At 35.9% G+C, this 18,467-nt stretch overlaps 1 protein-coding gene across 2 annotated transcripts; it reads left to right on the top strand.

The window, feature by feature from the left end:
• The first annotated feature begins 1,462 nt into the window (after nt 1–1,462).
• On the top strand, nt 1,463–15,261 carry LOC118806972. Of its 2 annotated transcripts, none has more exons than XM_036568709.1 (6): nt 1,463–1,575; nt 1,667–2,017; nt 3,220–3,558; nt 13,424–13,540; nt 14,917–14,960; nt 15,054–15,261. In XM_036568709.1, exons 1-6 carry the CDS (start codon nt 1,500–1,502, stop codon nt 15,204–15,206), a joined length of 1,080 nt encoding a protein of 359 aa, XP_036424602.1. In that variant the 5' UTR covers nt 1,463–1,499; the 3' UTR covers nt 15,207–15,261. The 2 variants fall into 2 exon arrangements, with proteins under 2 accessions (XP_036424602.1, XP_036424603.1); XM_036568710.1 differs by lacking the exons at nt 13,424–13,540; nt 14,917–14,960; nt 15,054–15,261 and adding exons at nt 5,774–5,887; nt 6,381–6,424; nt 6,529–6,658.
• Nucleotides 15,262–18,467: the final 3,206 nt, after the last annotated feature.

The raw sequence follows: 18,467 nt of genomic DNA, 5'->3' as shown, positions 1-18,467 counted from the left end.
TACACGCTGAAGGTTTCCAGTGCCAGAGGACGCAAAGCAGCCCCAGAGCATCACTGAGCCACCGCAATGCTTCACTGTAGACAGGGTGTTCTTTTCAACATGTGCTTCAAGATATACCGCTGGTCCATAGGCCTGAAAAGTTCTGGTTTTGTTTCAGCACTGCACAGAACAGAATCCCATAACCTCTGTGGCTTATTTATGTGATTTTAGGATACCCAAGCCGACTTCACTTGTGCTTTTGGGTCAGTGGAAGTAAAGATTGGGCATGGAGACCTTTAGCGTGTAGCATGTGCCTTACTGTGCAATCTTAAACCTCAGTGCCTGCTGCCACCAAATCTTGCTGTAGGTCTTTTGCAGTCACTCGAGGTTTTTGACCACCTGCCTCCTCAGGAATGTCCAGGTAGTGTAGCCAGTGTTCCTTTAACTTTGAACTTGCAAACTATGCTTCCAACTGTATCTCTAGGAACATTCAAGTGCCTTTGTTATCTTTTTCCATCCTTTTCCTGGATTGTGCAAGACAACAATCTCTTCTCTAAACTTACTGGATAAAGCTCTTGACTTAGCCATATTTCTAATATGCAGTCAAACTTTTCAGTCAACAAAACCCCCTGGCCCATCCAGATATTTGATGTGTTTTATCTCAAGCACACCTGATGTAACTAATGAAGCCCTTGAGACAACACCTGATTTGTAAATGTGTGCTTTTATGAAGAATTCAATTCAGGAGTTTGAATAATTCTGAGACTGCAGTGGTCATTAAAAGTAGCATTTTGTGTTGAATGTGGAGAAACCACTTGCTGTTGGTTGTGTTGAGCTTTTTAAATTGTTCTTGTTTGATTGGTTTAATGCAAACAGCTGAAAGTTTGTAAATTTTGTTAATAAACCTAATTTGCAATGGGAGGTGAATAATTTTGATTTCAACTGTATGTCTTTAGTGATTTGTACACAATTAGGGCTTGGAAGCAGCTATAACCACTGTTTACAACAAATCACACTTACTGCAACACAAAGAAGACACATGAGTGCTGTTAATATATTGACTGCCAGCTCATCAACATATTGTGAAACCAATTGTAAGCAAGATGTAACCAAACTCCTTAGAAATATCTCCCAAAAATGAACTTTATGGCCATTTTAACTAAAAAAGAAATGAAGGATGGTCTTTGACTTTTGCACAGTACTGTATTATCATAGTTGCATGTGGTAGAATTCTAAAAACATGAAGAAAAGTGTCACACACAAGATAATAGCCATTTGTTTCCCTAAAATATAGTGTAACTTTTTATTTTAAAGGTAAAACCATGAACAGGGTATGGATGCCTAACTCAAGCTTTTTCTCTGTGAGGTGACACTTCCTCAATAAAGGTGCTCATTGGCTGTTTCACTATTGATGACACTCTTAGCTTATAAAGAGGCCCAGAGAACTTCCAGTGGCCAAATTATCTTCTGTCAAGCAGCCAGAAAGGACCTTTTGGCTTCATTCAAACATTTTGCTTCAAATGATCCAAATAAGAACCATGATTTCCAGGAAGATAACTCCTCTCTGGATTCTTATTGCTAGTCTTTACAGGATAGGTAAGATTTTTGTGTATAATTATTATGTATTACTATTACATTTACTTCTTTCTATTGAGTGAGTTACATCTGATTTAAACTGATTTTATAGGTCCTGTTCAAGCTGTAGATCTTCAACAGAAGCCGTCATTTTTATCAGCTAATCTGGGCGAAGCTGTTACAATTTACTGCACGTTTGACGCAAGCACGAGTAACGAGCGAATGGTTTGGTATAAGCAGAAAGTGGGACAGACTCTTCAGCATGTGGGAATAATTTTATCAAATGTAGATCCCTTACTTTCAGATGAGTTCAAACAATCAGGAATCCAACTGGACGTAAATAAGAGCAGCATTTCTCTGACTATTCCACACACCACTAAAGATGATGAAGGAACGTACTTCTGTGGTTTATCTCACGCAACCGTGATCAAGTTTTCCACAGGAACTTTCTTATCCGTGACAGGTAATCAATATCCTGTTATTTTCATTTGTTATTAACAGTTAAATGTAAAAACCCAGTGTTTCCCAAACCTGGGGTCAGATTCACAAAAGTGTCTCAAAAGAGGAAATGTCTTGAAATGTACCTTTTTCTTAACTAAATACTTGAGTAAAAAGTTGAGGTAAATTACACTACAAAATACACATTTTTGTCATTTCTTACTTAACTTTTATCATAAGAACAATTATGAGATTAATCAGTATTCCTAAAATAACGTTCTTAAATATTTTCTTAACGTAAGGAATTGGTAGTGAACATCTGAAACTGTAAATTCTAATGAATTTCATGGAATATAACTGTTAAAAAACAAGGAGGATTTTTCCTGTTGGCTGTTTCCTCCACCATCACTACTAGATCTTGCTTGCCAATAAACGTTTTGTTTGATTTTGTTTTACCTTCATTTTGCTGGCCTCTGCTGCTGAACAAAACAATCGGTTAATGGAAATATGGAGTCATTTTTTGTGAAATGTAAAATATAACATGATATTTATTGTCTACACAACAAATAGCCTTAAGCCTACCTAAAGACTTTATTTAAAAAGCATTGGAGAACTTACATTTTTTACAATAACAACATTTAAAAACATTCTAATGAACTTCTGTTTGTCTTAAGATTCTTCAGAAGCTTTTGCTTAACAAGGTTTTTGTGAATTTGGCCCCTGGTCCTGGAGGTCCACTGCCAAGCAAGTTTTAGTGCTGTCTCCGCTTAAGCATGCCAATTTCGACTCAGTTAGGGCATGTTAATTAGCTAATTAGTGGGATCAGGTGTGTTGGGAGCAGGAAAACACTAATATGTGCAGAGCAGTGGGATCAGGGTTGGGAAACATTGCTCTAATCATCTTGATGCTGTAAATCCTAACGTAATGACTATTAATATAGGGGATCATTTTTTTCTTGTATCTTTTCAAAGTATCAGCCACAGATTGTTACACTACTAGTTATTACACACTAGTAGCATACATTGTGACTGCATGTGAGTTACACATCAGTGTAATTGTATAGTAGTTTATTGGCACAAGGGACTAAGCCTAGTCCTGGACTACACAACATTCTGAATGGGGATTCTCCATTAAAAGGAAAATTTAGTTCAAGAATAAACTTGATCCTTATGTGGGAAACCAACCCTACATTAACCAAGATCTTATAATGTTTATATCATTAAATAGGTCCAACAGAGTTAAATGTATCACTGCTCCAAACTCCAGTACGGGGGTCAGTTTCTCCAGGAGAGTCGGTCACTCTGCAGTGCACGGTCCTTTCTGACATCAGAGCAGCAGAACTCCGAGTGCTCTGGTTCAGAGCTGCTGCAGGACAATCCTTTCCTGAAATCATTTACACTCATCAGAACAGCAGCAGCCGTCATTGTGAGATCAGCTCTTCTACAAGCTGCTCTGTGTACAACTTCTCCAAGAACATCCTCGACCACAACCATACTGGAACTTACTACTGCGCTGTGGCTGCTTGTGGGAAGATCATTTTTGGGAACGGAACAACAGTAGAACTGAGTGAGTGTTCAGTAAAGTTCCTCAAGTATAGATATTGCTACCTCATCATTAATGCAATGAGAGTAAGAATTACAAAGCAGTCACTGTTAAACCAAGTAATTTACTGCTTAAGGTTTATTTGTGACACAATAGTGAACATTGCTGGGGTTTGCATAGTAAATGGTGAAAACTTACAGTAATAAAAGTAACAAATTGTACTGTAGGATTTTTTTTTCATTTTATTACAAATTCTAATTTTGCATACTTGTTTTTAGATGAATAATATAGTGACTTTGTTGGAAGAAAACCTCATTTGTCCATTTTTGACAATTTTCAGTATTTGACATAATTTCAAAATACCTGTTACCCTTTGTATTTTCTGTAAATTTTATGACCAAAAGGAATGACCCCAAATGACTTGGAAAAATGTCTGGTTCCACTGACTTACATTAAAAGTCAAGTAGGTTTTTCCCTTTATAAAGTTAGCATTTCAGAGATGCAAGGTTTTTTTGTGACAACAGTGTTATATTACGCACAATGCATTTAAAACAAATACCATCTATACATCATCCACGCCTGCTCTTTTACATATTTTGTGCATGTGTGCACTAGTTATACTGTTTCACTGTTCAACCCTATGGACAGTTGTACACTGACCAATGAGGACGAAAGCAGATGCTTTCAAAAGCACACTCTCATTCTGTTGAATTCATTGCATTGGGCCCTAATTGTTAAAGATGTATAAAGTCTAATCGGATAATAAAATAAATGTGTGCAAATTTCACCATTTTTTTTTTTTCATCAATTTCATTTTTGGTGCATCTATACAAATTCATGTTTGTTTTGTGATTAACTAACCCAAACTATTATTAATATAATAATAAAACCAAAAATAGGATAAACATAGAAAATAGCAATACTACTTATAATCTGTGCACATTGCAAACCAGTAGACATATTAAACTGTGCTTTTTTATTCTATAGCCTTTGCAACGTGGGAATGAGATCCTAATGCGTGGCCATAGTAAGGCGTGGGAAAAAGTTACTTAATTTAAAGCCACGACTTAGTAAGGCAGGGGAAAAGATCATGCTTCATTAAACTGTGGTCAAGGCTTAATTATTTCATTTTACAGCCACACATTAGGATCTTGTAGTGGCCATGCATTATTTTTATTTATGCAGGATGTCACCAGCAGGGCTCCATACAAACAAGAATACAGCATTTATTTATTTTATTTTAGGAAAATAATCATTACCTCATTCTATTGTCTTACAAAAGACATTTTTGTTTATTTCACTTTTTATACATCCCAGTCATTGTAATTTGACCACTGTGAAATTTGGTCATGAGCTGCTAAATGCTGTCATTTTATTGGCTCCCTCCCGAAACATCAGCATGAATTTTGGCATGCTTTATGCAAATGAAATGTAGACTGATAGGCTAGCGCTTGATTTCATGCACTGAAGCCGATTGTTTGTGCTCAAATCTCTGCTTGTTTCCACATCGTATGAAAGTTTCAGAAATCAGATTCAGAGTCATTTGAACATCATTAAAGTCGGTCAAATCTGCTGCTTTTTAATGCAACGTTGATGAACAAGAGCTACTGTGAAGTGTGAGTTCTGCCTAAGCTTGAAAAAACTTTCCAACACTATAAACTTGACAAGCAATCTGTCCATCACAGCATCTAATCAGACTGCTAATAAGACTGTTAATATGAAATGACTAAAGAACCCCATACTGAAGAAAAGAGTGTCCTCACCTAAACAGGCCTGTTTTTTTTTAAGCCGTGTTTCAAATGCCAGAATGTTTTAAAGGTGATAGATCACGGCCTTGTTGTTCAACCGCTCAAACAGAATGGTGATCCTTACATTTTATCTGTTAAGAGTTAAATCTGTGGCATCTGTTTTTGGACTTTTTTAATGAATAGTTTTGTGGTTTTCAAATAGTATTAGCCAAATTTAAATTTTATCTAAGCATAGCTTGTTATGTCTTGTTCAGAGAAGAAGCAGTGATAGTGACTGTGGTTAGTTCTTCTAAAATAAAGTATTGAAAGGTCTAATTGGTACAGATTTGTATGTGTTTAAAAGAGTAACTCAGAAATAAAGTAATCAATAGTGAGATTACTGTTCCAGGAAATAATACTGATGGTGAAATAATGTGTTTTGACACATTTACTATATAAGTTTGGCTTGATCTTGATTAGTAAAAATACATCTATTTATTAATATTTTTCAGGGAGGTCTTTGGATTCCATAGTGTTCTATTTAGGAGCAGCTTTGGGAGTGTGTGTGGTTGTGATTTCTGCTCAGGCCATTTTAATTCACAAGAGAAAGTCTGAACATAGCAGTGGTAAGTGTATACTATATTTTGAGCCAGATTTTCGATTTGAAATAATAATTTGATGCTGCATTATATATATATATATATATATATATATATATATATATATATATATATATATATATATATATATATATATATCCATCCATCCATCATCTAAACCGCTTATCCTTCTGGGTCACGGTGGGGTGCTGGAGCCTATCCCAGCTGTCATTGGGCGGAAGGCAGGATACACCCTGGACAGGTTGCCAGTCCATCGCAGGGCAGACAGACAGACATACACATTCACACACACACTCACACCTAGGGGCAATTTAGCATGTCCAGTCTATATATATATATATATATATATATATATATATATATATATATGTATGTATATGTATATATTGTATTAAAATTCATGGTGAATAATAAATAAATAAATAAATAAAAATGATGACTTGCACAGTGGAAATGTTCTCTGATCTAAATATTACACTTTTTCTTTTTTCAACCATAGTGAGGCTTCAACACGGCTCAGTGGTGGAGAACCCAACCAGTCAGGTACTACATGTGTCCTCTCAAAAGTGTGTATTGATGTAACTGACACTGTTGTATTTCAGACAGAGGTCTCTAACCTTTACCCTTTTCCATGTCCATCTCTACAGGATTCTGCTGCTGTGGAGCTGATTTATGCTGCAAAAAGTCTGAGAATGAAGAGTGGACGTTCTAAACACAGTGTTTACTCTGAAGTCAGATACTTCTCAGTTACTGACCACCATTAAACTCATTAGCTCTTTTCTGTTGTATAAGCTTTTAGTAAAAGTTTTTGTGGATATTTTCATTTTACTGACACAACCTGTGCCTGGTGATCAACTGGAGACCTGTCCAGGTTGTATCCTACCTTCTGCCCAAGGACCTCTGGGATAGGCTCCATCACTCCCCCCACCTCCTCTACCCACAACCCAGAAGGATAAGCGGTTTAGAAAATGTGTGTGTGTGTAACACATCCTGTGTTTCAGATGAGCTCCAGTTTAGCTTTTGTAATCTTTAAACAATGTTCTTCAAACTTTGTATTTTTGTTACTCTAAAAATGCTTGTAATATCAGACTAATCAGTTTATGCTCTGAATGGATTCTGTCCTAAATGCATGTCGGCTTATTTCTGTGCTTGTTCATAAACTTCTGCACTGCATCCAACAACATGCAGCTTCATGATCCTTTTAATAGGTGACAGAGCACAGCAGCACACAAAACCTCAAATTTCTAAAGCAGGTACTTTCTGTGCTTTCTAAATATTATATTACTATTAGCTTTACATGAACAGGTTTGTTTCTTTTTCAAAATCTTTGGAAAAATGTTTAGCAAAGCAGTAAAATGTTGTGTTTTTTTCCTGTAATAGAGATAAAACAATAACAATAATAAAAATATCCCAACATACCTCATTTTATTTTATTATATAAAAATAAGCATAATGTCATCCAAAATGTGCCCTCTAAGCCCCCTAAGGCTGGCATTATGAAGACCATTTGGAAAGTGTGCATTGTTAATGAGTTTAACATAACAAATAAATTGTAATTTAAAATATGGCATAATAATGTTGGTGTCACACTTTATTCTATTACCAGAATAAATAAACTGGTAAAAACCTTTACAGTATCATGTTGTTCAGTCCTTCTGTATTCTGTTTCTGATTCTAGTCTCAGTCATTAGTTAAGTTAAGCTTTTTTTCAGAAGTTTCCTGTTAAACATGGCTTAAAACTGTTAAAGAGATGGTCATAAGTTCATAGGTATCCATGACAATAGTGTGGACCCACATACTCATTCTGTGGTTAGAGCCTAAAAGCAGCAGCAGCATATCTTTCAAAGCAAACAGAGAGGAAGCAGAAGATGAAAGCACCTAATGCCTGACAGCAGAGACGTGTCCTCTGACATCACAGACGTGTCCTTTAGCCAGAAACTACTGAGAATGTGACAGTAATGCAGCACATGCAGACTGGCATAAACTATCAAAATATAATATAATGCTTCCAGATGTTTTTGTTTTCAAAAAAAAAGAGAAACAGAAAGACTGTGATAGTAAAGGGTTTGACAAGAATCATAGTCAGTGAACAGGCGTGGGTCAAATCCAAGAGCTGAAAGACCAAAAAAGAACATAACAAAGGCAACCAGGTCCAAAAAAGGCAAAGTCAGAAAATCCAGAAACAGGTTCAAACACAGTAAATGGCAAACAACAGCAAACAGAAAACAGAGTAGCTTTACTAGAAGAAGCCATACCTTCGCAACTAATCTAAAGCCTGGCTTTAAACTAAACTAAGACTGGTCATATGACACATACAGCAGGTGCAACACATCAGTATTGTGGTCATTGGATGACTGTGGAAGTCCAACAGTCATGTAATCTCCCACAGGATTCTGGGACATGGAGTCCATGTGTGAGCTGGAGCTGGAGGGATGCATGACATGATCTTCAGTCTTCAAAGTCTAACTGTAATGTTTCTGTAGTGTAGCTATTATGATAATAAAAAGTAGTAATAATTCAGGGCTCCAAGTCCAAGATGTTTGAGCTTTTCAATGGTGGATAATTTGAATTGTGTTTCCATTGTGACTGCACTGTTGAGGGAGGAGAACCAACCAGAGGGTGGGCTGACAGGTGTCCAAAAAAAAAAAAAATTGATTTCAGGATGATATTTATATTAGATATCTGACCAATTAAGGAAAATGCTTTAGCTTTATAAATTTGCTTTGAAAATCTTCTCCCAGTCATTGGAGAAGCCAGACACCTTACTATAACTACTTATCAGGATATTAACTGATGGGGGGACGATGAAGGATCAAGGGGATGGAGGCTTAATTGTCTTGAACATACAAACTGAGTTTATGTGGTAAGATTCATTAGATGAGCTGTTTTGTTTGTTTTTTGCACTGGCTTGTTCCTCCTTGTAGTTGAAGTGGTTTTGATACAGGTCTGTTGGTTAAAACAGAGGCAGTGGGTGAACTGTGTTGTTTTTTATTTAATGTTTTTGTATTGAATTTTTATATTCAGTTTACAAAATATGGACCTAATACAAAATGCTTGAGGGAGGTGAAAAGAAAGGACCACTCTACACTTTTAAACGTCTTTTCAGGGATGGTACAGGATAAATGGACGATTGATATTAATGATGTATTTGGACAGGTGTTGCAATTATTCATGTGAATTAAATTAAATCATGGACTTTGGACTTAATTAACAAAAGTTCAACATGCAGCAGTGCCAAACTATAGGCCTCCTTCTGTAACATGGAGAAGAGCACATGAGGACGCTCTCCATCTCCAGACACAGAAAAGAACTAAACTTCTCACACAGTCTAACAGAGGAGAGGCCTGCAGATTAGTAGAGAAGAAATTTGTATTATAACAGTCAGCATTCTGTCATGGAGATACAGCATTTACTAAATAAAAGCACTTAAATGATTTGGCTCTTGGACATACAACTCTAGGAAAAACTCTCAGCTTTTATACACCCTTTAAAACGTGAAGGTTTAGAAACCTTTAAAAAGGATCTTCACACTCACATATTCTATTCGCCAAATAAAATCATCTGTTGAAAGACTCTTTAAAGAAGCGAAAGTAGTTTTCTGTGGCACTGCTCCATAGAGCCCATTTGGCTCCTTTATTCTGAAGAATTTACAGTTCATACTGATACACGCTGTTTGGCTGATGCATTTTTCTTCAGTATGTTTTATATAGAATGTCTTTAGTCATGTATACTGAAGTAGTGCTGTGAAGTAGCCAAAATCACCATCAATAACAAATTATTTCTTCTAAAACACAGAGAAGACACATACGTACAATTAATATATTGACTGCCAGGTCATCTACAAATTGTCAAGGCACCATTAAGTGTTAGTCAAGTCAAGTAAAGTCAAAGTTTATTTATATAGTGCTTTTTACAACAGGTGTTGTCACAAAGTAGTTTTACAGATCTGGGTCCAAGCCCCCATGATCGTCACCAATGGCGACAGTGGCAAGGAAAAACTCCCTAAGAGCAAAAGGAAGAAACCTTGAGAGGAACCAAGATTCATAATGGGAACCCATCCTCCTCTGGTCAACACATCATATAGCAAACAGCATTAGTGTAAAATATTGGAATACAAAACAGGGAAAAAGACAAGTGGAGCAATGGTTAATAGTTTGATTTTATGCAGCAGCATCATCATAGCATTGCATAGCATTGTAGAGTGTGAAGCTCCATGGTGGTCAAAACGGTGCAGATCAGCCAATGGAGATCAAGATCTGGTGACTCTAGCAGCTCTGGTGGTTCAGGTCAGGCAAACATTGCTCAGGAGCTCAAATAAAGGGAGGGAGGGAGAGAGAGAGAGAGAGAGAGAGAGAGAGAGAGAGAGAGAGAGATAGAGAGAGAGAGAGAGAGAGAGAGAGAGAGAGAGAGAAATATCTCCTTAAAATGAAATTGTGCTTAATGGCCTTTTTAATTGAACATTAAATGAAGGATGGTCTCAGAAAAATCACATTCCTGCTACAATAATAGCTATTAGTCTCCAGAACATTGTTCTACTGACAGAACATGTATTGTTGTTTTGAAGGTAAAAACATGAAACGTCTTCGCAATCAAAATTTTCTGAAGTGTTTGTATAGTGATTACAAATGTATTTGAACTTTAGCTCAAGTAGGCCTACTTTCTCTGTGAGGTGACACTTCCTCAATAAAGGTGCTGATTGGCTGGTTCACTATTGATGACACTGTTAGCTTATAAAGAGGCCCAGAGAACTTCTGGTGGCCAAATTATCTTCTGTGAGGCAGTCAGAAAGGACCTTTTGACTTCTTTCAAGCATTCTACTTTAAACAATCTAAATAACAACCATGATTTCTGTGAAGATAATAACTCCCCTCTGGATTATTATTGCCAGTCTTTGCAGAACAGGTAAGTTTCATTTTATGTATTGTTATTATGTTTATCTATGTAAAATCATGTGTTACCTTTACTAAGTGTGTTGAATCTGACTTAATCTAATTTTATAGGTCCTGTTCAAGCTGTAGATCTTCAACAGAAGCCATCATTTTTATCAGCTAATCTGGGCGAAGCTGTTACACTTTACTGCACATTTGACGCAAGCACGAGTAACGAACGAATGGTTTGGTATAAGCAGAAAGTGGGACAGACTCTTCAGCATGTGGGAATAATTTTATCAAATGTAGATCCCTTACTTTCAGATGAGTTCAAACAATCAGGAATCAAACTGGACGTAAATAAGAGCAGCATTTCTCTGACTATTCCACACACCACTAAAGACGATGAAGGAACGTACTTCTGTGGTTTATCTCACGCAACCGTGATTAAGTTTTCAACAGGAACTTTCTTATCTGTGACAGGTAATCAACATATTTTTATTTTCATTTGTTATTAACAGTTAAATGTAAATGTTGGGACTGTTTTGCAGCAATTCAGTAAGCTGTTTGCTGCATTGTTATTCTCTTAACTTAGTATTTGAAGTTCAATGAACTCAAAATTTTAAGGCAACCAGGTTACTTACTTTTTTAAGTTAAATCGATTCATTTTTACAATAGGCGAAAAATTCTTTAGTCTAGTTTCCCAAACCTGGGGCTGAATTCACAAAAATGTCTTAATTAACTGAATGAAAATCTTCATAATTTTGCCTTTTTTATTAACAACATACTTACGAAAAAAGCTGAGATGTATTTTTATGCTTCACAGAACATTTTCAGAATTTTCTTCTTTCTTGTCTCTTAAGAAGAATTTTAAGAACAAGCGATATTTTGGAAAAAAATGCTTTTAAATATTTTTCTTAACCTTATAACAGTCTCACCCTTGTCTTAAACAGTAGGAATTGATGAAGTTAACATCTTAATTTGTAACTTCTAATGAGTTTCTAAACATATGATTGTTAATATAAATCAAGGAGGATTTTTCCTGATGGCTGTTTCCTCCACCATCACTCCTAGTTCTTATTTGCTATTCCTTATTTCTGAATATTCTGTTTGATTTTGTTCTATCTTCACTTTGCTGTGCTCAGACACTGATGTAACTAAATAGCAGAAATATGGTGTAATTTCTGGTAATCTATAAAATATAACATGATATTGATTGCCTGCTTGACAAATAACCTACAGACTACTGTAGAAAAAAATAAGATAAATTAGTTAGACTTTTTTAAGTATTTGAGAGCTTTTTAGTGTTTGTCTTAAGATTCTTTGTAAGCTTTTTCTTAAGATGGTTTTTGTGAATCCAGCCCCTGGTCCTAGACGTCCGCTTTCCTGCACATTTTAGTGCTTTCTCTGCTTAAACATGACAACTTTAACTCAGTTAGGGCTTGTTAATGAGCTGATTCGTGGGATCAACTGTGTTTGGAGCAGGAAAACACTAACATATACAGAGAAGTGTAACACCAGGAACAGGGTTGGGAAACATTGCTCTAAATCCTTACATAATTACTATAAATAGAGAAGATAGAGAGTTAAGAGTTGTTTTCCCAGAATGGGACTGAGCCTAGGCCTAGACTACACAGCATTCTGATTGGGGATTCTCCACTGAAAGGAAATTTTAGTTGAGTACTTAACTTGATCACTGTGTGGAAAACCAACCCTACATTAACCAAGATCTTATAATGTTTAAATCATTAAATAGGTCCAACAGAGTTAAATGTATCACTGCTCCAAACTCCAGTACGGGGGTCAGTTTCTCCAGGAGAGTCGGTCACTCTGCAGTGCACGGTCCTCTCTGACATCAGAGCAGCAGAACTCCGAGTGCTCTGGTTCAGAGCTGCTGCAGGACAATCCTTTCCTGAAATCATTTACACTCATCAGAACAGCAACAGCCGTCATTGTGAGATCAGCTCTTCTGCAAGCTGCTCTGCGTACAACTTCTCCAAGAACATCCTCGACCACAACCATACTGGAACTTACTACTGCGCTGTGGCTGCTTGTGGGAAGATCATTTTTGGGAATGGAACAACAGTAGAACTGAGTGAGTGTTCAGTAAAGTTCCTCAATATAAACTTATGTAATGGAAGATGTAACAAGACTTTTTTGTGTGTGTTGTAATTACTGTAACCTTTAGAGAGGGTGCTACAGAGAAAAGATCAGTCCTGCAGTAATAGATCAGCCAGTTCTCAAGAATCTCTGTCTTCACCATATTCCTGGTACAAAGCTCTACTCCCCTTCTATGGGTATAATGTCCTTCAAGGATTACATTTTACCAATTGCACTTGTCTTTATTCTAATTAAACAGTGCCAAAATCTGGAAATAGCCTGTTAAATGTTATTAGAAATTTGATTGGAACCAAGTTTTGTATTGTAATATAATGGTGAGATATTCAGAAGATTTAGTGGATCTTATTTGGTGGATACTAGTGAGATGGTTCACTTCTTTTCCGAATACATGGCAGTAGGCCCACACAAAGCCATGACTGGTCCCTTGAATAACTGAATGCGCTCCCCCCATAGAGAATAACCAACATTTAATAAACACTACAGTGAATTTGATCCAGCACTTTTAGGATATTATTTTAGGTTACCACTAATTTTGATCATGAATATTCTTCAGCACGGCCTCTGGATCCTGTAGTGATCTGTCTGGGAGCAGCTTTAGGAGTGTGTGTGGTTGTGATCTCTGTCCAAACCATTTTACTTCGTAAATGGAGAAACTGTGAACACTGCAGTGGTGAGTTTTCATTTCAGTCACAAAACAAAGTCCTCAATTTCAAATTGCATGCTTTTTAAATTAAAGTAATACACTGTATGAAAAATTCTAGGTACAAATGAAGCGTCCAAAAAATAAAGGACCACATTATGATTTCTTTTATAGTCTCCTAAGTTTAAGGTGAAAAACTGAGTAAGTGTGTGGAACAAATTCCGCAGTTTTATTTTGGGTAAAGCGATAGTAAATAAACAGACTAAAGTACACTGCATTTGCATAACAGGTTCTAGCTCTTACACATGTAAAATATCTAAAAATTGGATGATTTTTTAGAATAACAAGGTAGTACGTTATATGAGGTAAAAAGGCAGTGCCAATACACTTGATAACGTGAGTAAATTATAGTATGTTCTTATTTATTTTATCTGGAACTGAAAATGAATCTGGGCTGTAAATAAAAGCAGTGATTCTTACTGTGGTTTTTATTGGGATAAACATGTGATGTTACAGTAAAATTTACTGCATGTTTGTTACTGTGTTTGTTGTGTACTTACCGTCTTGTTACTCAATACAATTATTCAATTTTTAGATATTTTACTGCAGCATTTTTCTGCTTAATGTCTAGACCTTGTTATGCATTTCATAGTAATTAATCATCGTACTTATCCTCATTTTATGTAGTGTTACCTAGTACCTAGTAATTACCTAGTACTTTAAATTTTTTATCTCAATACCTAGAACTTAGGGGACTGTAAAGGAAAGCATTACCAGCACAAAAATAAGTATCTGTTGCAATAAAAACTGTATGTATGTATGTGCTTTACCATTCAGAATTATGGAATCCTTATGAATTCTGTTATTTCATACAGTTGTATGAAAAAGACTGGTCACCCCTGGGTAAATGGCAAGCTTTGTTGAATTTCTAAAACATCCTTTATAGAAAATACACTTCTTCTCATTTTAATAACAATTACTGTTTATTTACCAAAGTTAACGTATTGAAGAAAAACAGAAAAATGCCATATTCTGTGTGTTCTCTGTAGTGGACATGTGAACTTTTTCTCCTCAAAAATCAACAAAACACATTGTGTGACAGGAATATTCAAAATATGACTATAGAGAATAATAGTCTCTGCAATGTTGATATAATTATAATTTACTCACCAAAAAAGTATTTTTTATGTTTTCTTTAGTAAAACTAATTTTGTAAAGAAAAAGTTTTCAAATGATGGTTGATATACTGTAATTTTATACATACAAATTAAACAAGACTAACATGTTACAATCATTTTATACACTGCAAAAATATGATTGTATGTTATTGCAACAAAATGCAATGATTCAAAAATCTGTCTCAATATAAAGATAAAGATTCTGATCTGCTTGTGTCTGTTATTCAGCAGAGAAACCTAAAGACTCAGTCAAAGAGAAGACGACCAAACAGGTACTGCTTTAGTGCCATTATTACTCACATTACATGTACAAAATCAATGATATATAAGAGCTCTTATTTAAACTCTCATCTCTGTTCCTGCAGGTTGATGATGCTATGGAGCTGAATTATGCAGCCTTAAATTTCCATGAAAGGAAAACTAAAAGAGGAAGAGGGAAACGAGAACAGCCACAAGAAGACACTCTGTATTCTGCAGTGAGGGGCTCCTCTGTTAATGACCACAGAGTAACCCATTAACTGTAACTCATTAAGGTCTTTTTACTTAATTCTAATAGAAGCAAAACTACCTACAGTACACTACTATCATTTAGTGAGGTGGAGGATGTCGAGTCAAGTACCAAAATGACGGAAAATTAAACACCATCTCATGTGATTCTCATTTAAAAAGTGAATGATTAAATATTAATTAGATCATTCAGTCAATGGCCTAAATGTTTGTAAAAAAAAAATAATGATGAGCTGAATTATTAAGGACTTCGTATTATGTTATATTATTATTATTATTATTGTTATTATTATTATTATTATTATTATTATTATTATTATTATTATTATATACATAATTGTTCTCCTACATTAAAAGTATTGTATTTCTTCACTTTTTACTTTTTAAAAGTTTGCTGCAATACTTGACATTTAACTGACTTGTATTAATGTCTTTACTAGGGGTCCAAGCACAATTGGTATTTTATCCACTACTTGATTTATTTACCATTCAAGGATTAATCAGTAAATTTATTAACAGATAATTAACTCATACTAAGAGACCAACTCATAAGTACTAGTCTAGTTCTCATGTTACTTCTTTATATGAGTACACACACTTAACAGTTCATTAGTCAGTGTAATAAGCAGCAATGTACTTAGCGTAATAATCAACAGTGTAATCAGTGTAATAAGCAGCAGTTAGTACAAAGTTACAGAGTAATTGATCTATAAACTAATAGCAAACTAAAGTATCAGTTAACAGTGTAGTTAATTACTAATTTTAAGTGCACAATCAGTTACTAAGTAGTAACCAATGCCTAAATATATCGCTGCTGTCGGAACAAAACCCTGTATCTCCATTTTTGTCGTTTTTCAGTTTTTGACATAATTTGAAAATACCCATTGTCCTATATATTGTGTGTAAATTTCATGATGATTGGACCAACAAAAATGACCCATAATTACTTGAAAAAATGGCTGGTTCCATTGACTTATATTAAAAGTAGGTGTTACGTGCCAGGACGGCATGCGTGTTTCTTGTTTGTCTTTTTTTTGTTTCTTTCTGTGTCTGTCTACCTCACCTAACAGGTGCAACCCAACCAGTGCATAAAAGGCTGACCCGGCAACATGAGGAGAAGAGAGCATTGTGTGTCTGTGAGGCCTTTAGTTTGCTGGTAGTTTGACTTATGTTGTTATTAAAATTGTAGCCCGTTAGTTTTAGTTTTGCCTTGACCTCCCTGTGTCTCTTTCTCGCTCTCTCTCTCTCTCTCTCTCTCTCTCTCTCTCTCGTACTCTCTCACTTTAAATCGCTCACTCTGTATCTCTCTTTCTAGCGCGATGAGTGGACAGGCAGTTTGGGCACGCCTTTACATCTAACACACAAGGTAGTGACACACTTTGTATAGAGAGACTAGGTAAGGGCTGAGTGCCACCCTCTGTATTTTGTGCAGGTTAGCTCCTGTTAGACAAGTTTTTTATTATTTTCGTTGCTTTGGCACCGTCCATAGTCCACCATTGCAGCTAGCTTTGCATACAGTATTATTACTCTCAGCCTTGTCAGTACTGAAAGTCAATTCAACTCTTCGATCACATTGAGCTTCATAGATTAGCCCTGTTAGCTGGTTATCAGTCCATCTTGTTGATTTTGTCTAGTTGGCTGTCTTATTGTCAGCTGTCTTACGTCTTTGTTCCATTTCACTACTTCACTTCAAAGGTGTATGTGCACACGTTTACTATTGAACAGTAATGCTTTGTCTAAACGTGATACTCCCGTTGTCCGTGTCTCTCCCTTTGGCCCCTCATCACATACTCCATGTTACTTCCCCTTGACCCCTAGGTAACATTCAGGGGCACGTTACAATAGAGTATGTTTTTTCCTTCTCCTGTAAAGTTCTCTTTTTGGAAATATGAGGTTTTGTTCTGACAACAGCGATATAGATGATAAGTAGTTAAAGACTTCATCATAACATAATCATTCTTTATTTTGCGACTCTTAATGTATCTGCTACATAACGCAGATCTATCGGTACATAGGCATTACTTAGGATCATAATCACATTAATCTGCATGGCTAATTCATTATTTGGACAATGTCTATTTTAAACACATTCTTATGAACCTGGAGCTGCTTTACATTTCAAAAACAAAATAGGAAAGAAAAGATGGTCTGGTGTGAGTACAGTGCAGTGAGATACTGTATTATTTATAACTTTATCTCTAATTCTAGCCTCAATTGTTAGTTCTGTTTAGCTTTTCTTTTAGAAGTTTCTAATAAAACACTGGTTCTCTGTGCAGAAAACTGTTAAAGAGACTGTTTTAAGTGTTCATGAACTAAGAAAAATACAAAAGTGTGGACCCCCATACTCATTCTGTGGTTAGAGTCTAGAAGCTGCGGCACATCTTTCAAAACAAAGACAGAGGAAGCAGTAGATGAAAGCATCTAATGTCTGACATCACAGACGTGGCCTTTGACCAGAAACAGCTATGATTGTGAGAGTCCTGCAACATATATAGGGTGGTATAAACAACTAAAATGATGCATAATGTTTCCAAAATGTTTTTAAGTATAATGATTATTCTAAACTAGTACTACTCCACACTGTAAGGTCTTATACTGTAATTCAGGACTCAGCAGTGCAAGGTGAGAAGCACGTGAGGACACTGCCCATCCCCAGATACTGTAAAGAATGAAACTTCTAATGCAGTGTAATAGAGGAGGAGCCTGTAGAGATTATTAGAGCGCAAATATGTATGTCAGCAGTCAGTAGTTTGTGATGGAGGTACAGGGATTCATTGCAGAGCATTTCATTATAGCTATAGGAATGGACAAACTTCATCAGTTTGTATTTATTACCATTTTTCAGTTATATTATTCAACAATTCAACATAAAATTATGCAAAAACTGGGTGAACGTGAAATTAAGGTGAACACAATCTCCAATTTTCATCACAAACATCTGTCACCACCATGACCAGGTCTTCAGCCATTGTAGGCCTCTCTCATGCTATGAGTGTTATGTCTTGTTTTGAGGTGGACAGGAGCTTTACACTTGGCTGTGGCTTTTGTTAGTTTGCTGCTCATTGATTTATTCATACATGTCCTGCAAGGCCAGTAGTGTGGTCTGCTGAAAGTGTCCACTAGTGATACTGATATCAGCAATATTGATATCACTGATGTTGCTGCCATCAGCACTTGGTATTTCCACATCAGTGCATGGTTTGCTTACTTAAAACCCAACGTGCTTCACTGGTAAACAAATTCATCATGGCAGTAGCTGTAATCAGCTTTGG

This window comes from Colossoma macropomum, unplaced genomic scaffold, assembly GCF_904425465.1.
Source record: "Colossoma macropomum unplaced genomic scaffold, Colossoma_macropomum, whole genome shotgun sequence".
In the NCBI taxonomy this organism is placed as follows: domain Eukaryota; kingdom Metazoa; phylum Chordata; class Actinopteri; order Characiformes; family Serrasalmidae; genus Colossoma; species Colossoma macropomum.
Note: the sequence above shows the minus strand (reverse complement) of the source record. Positions and strands in the feature narration are given on the sequence as shown.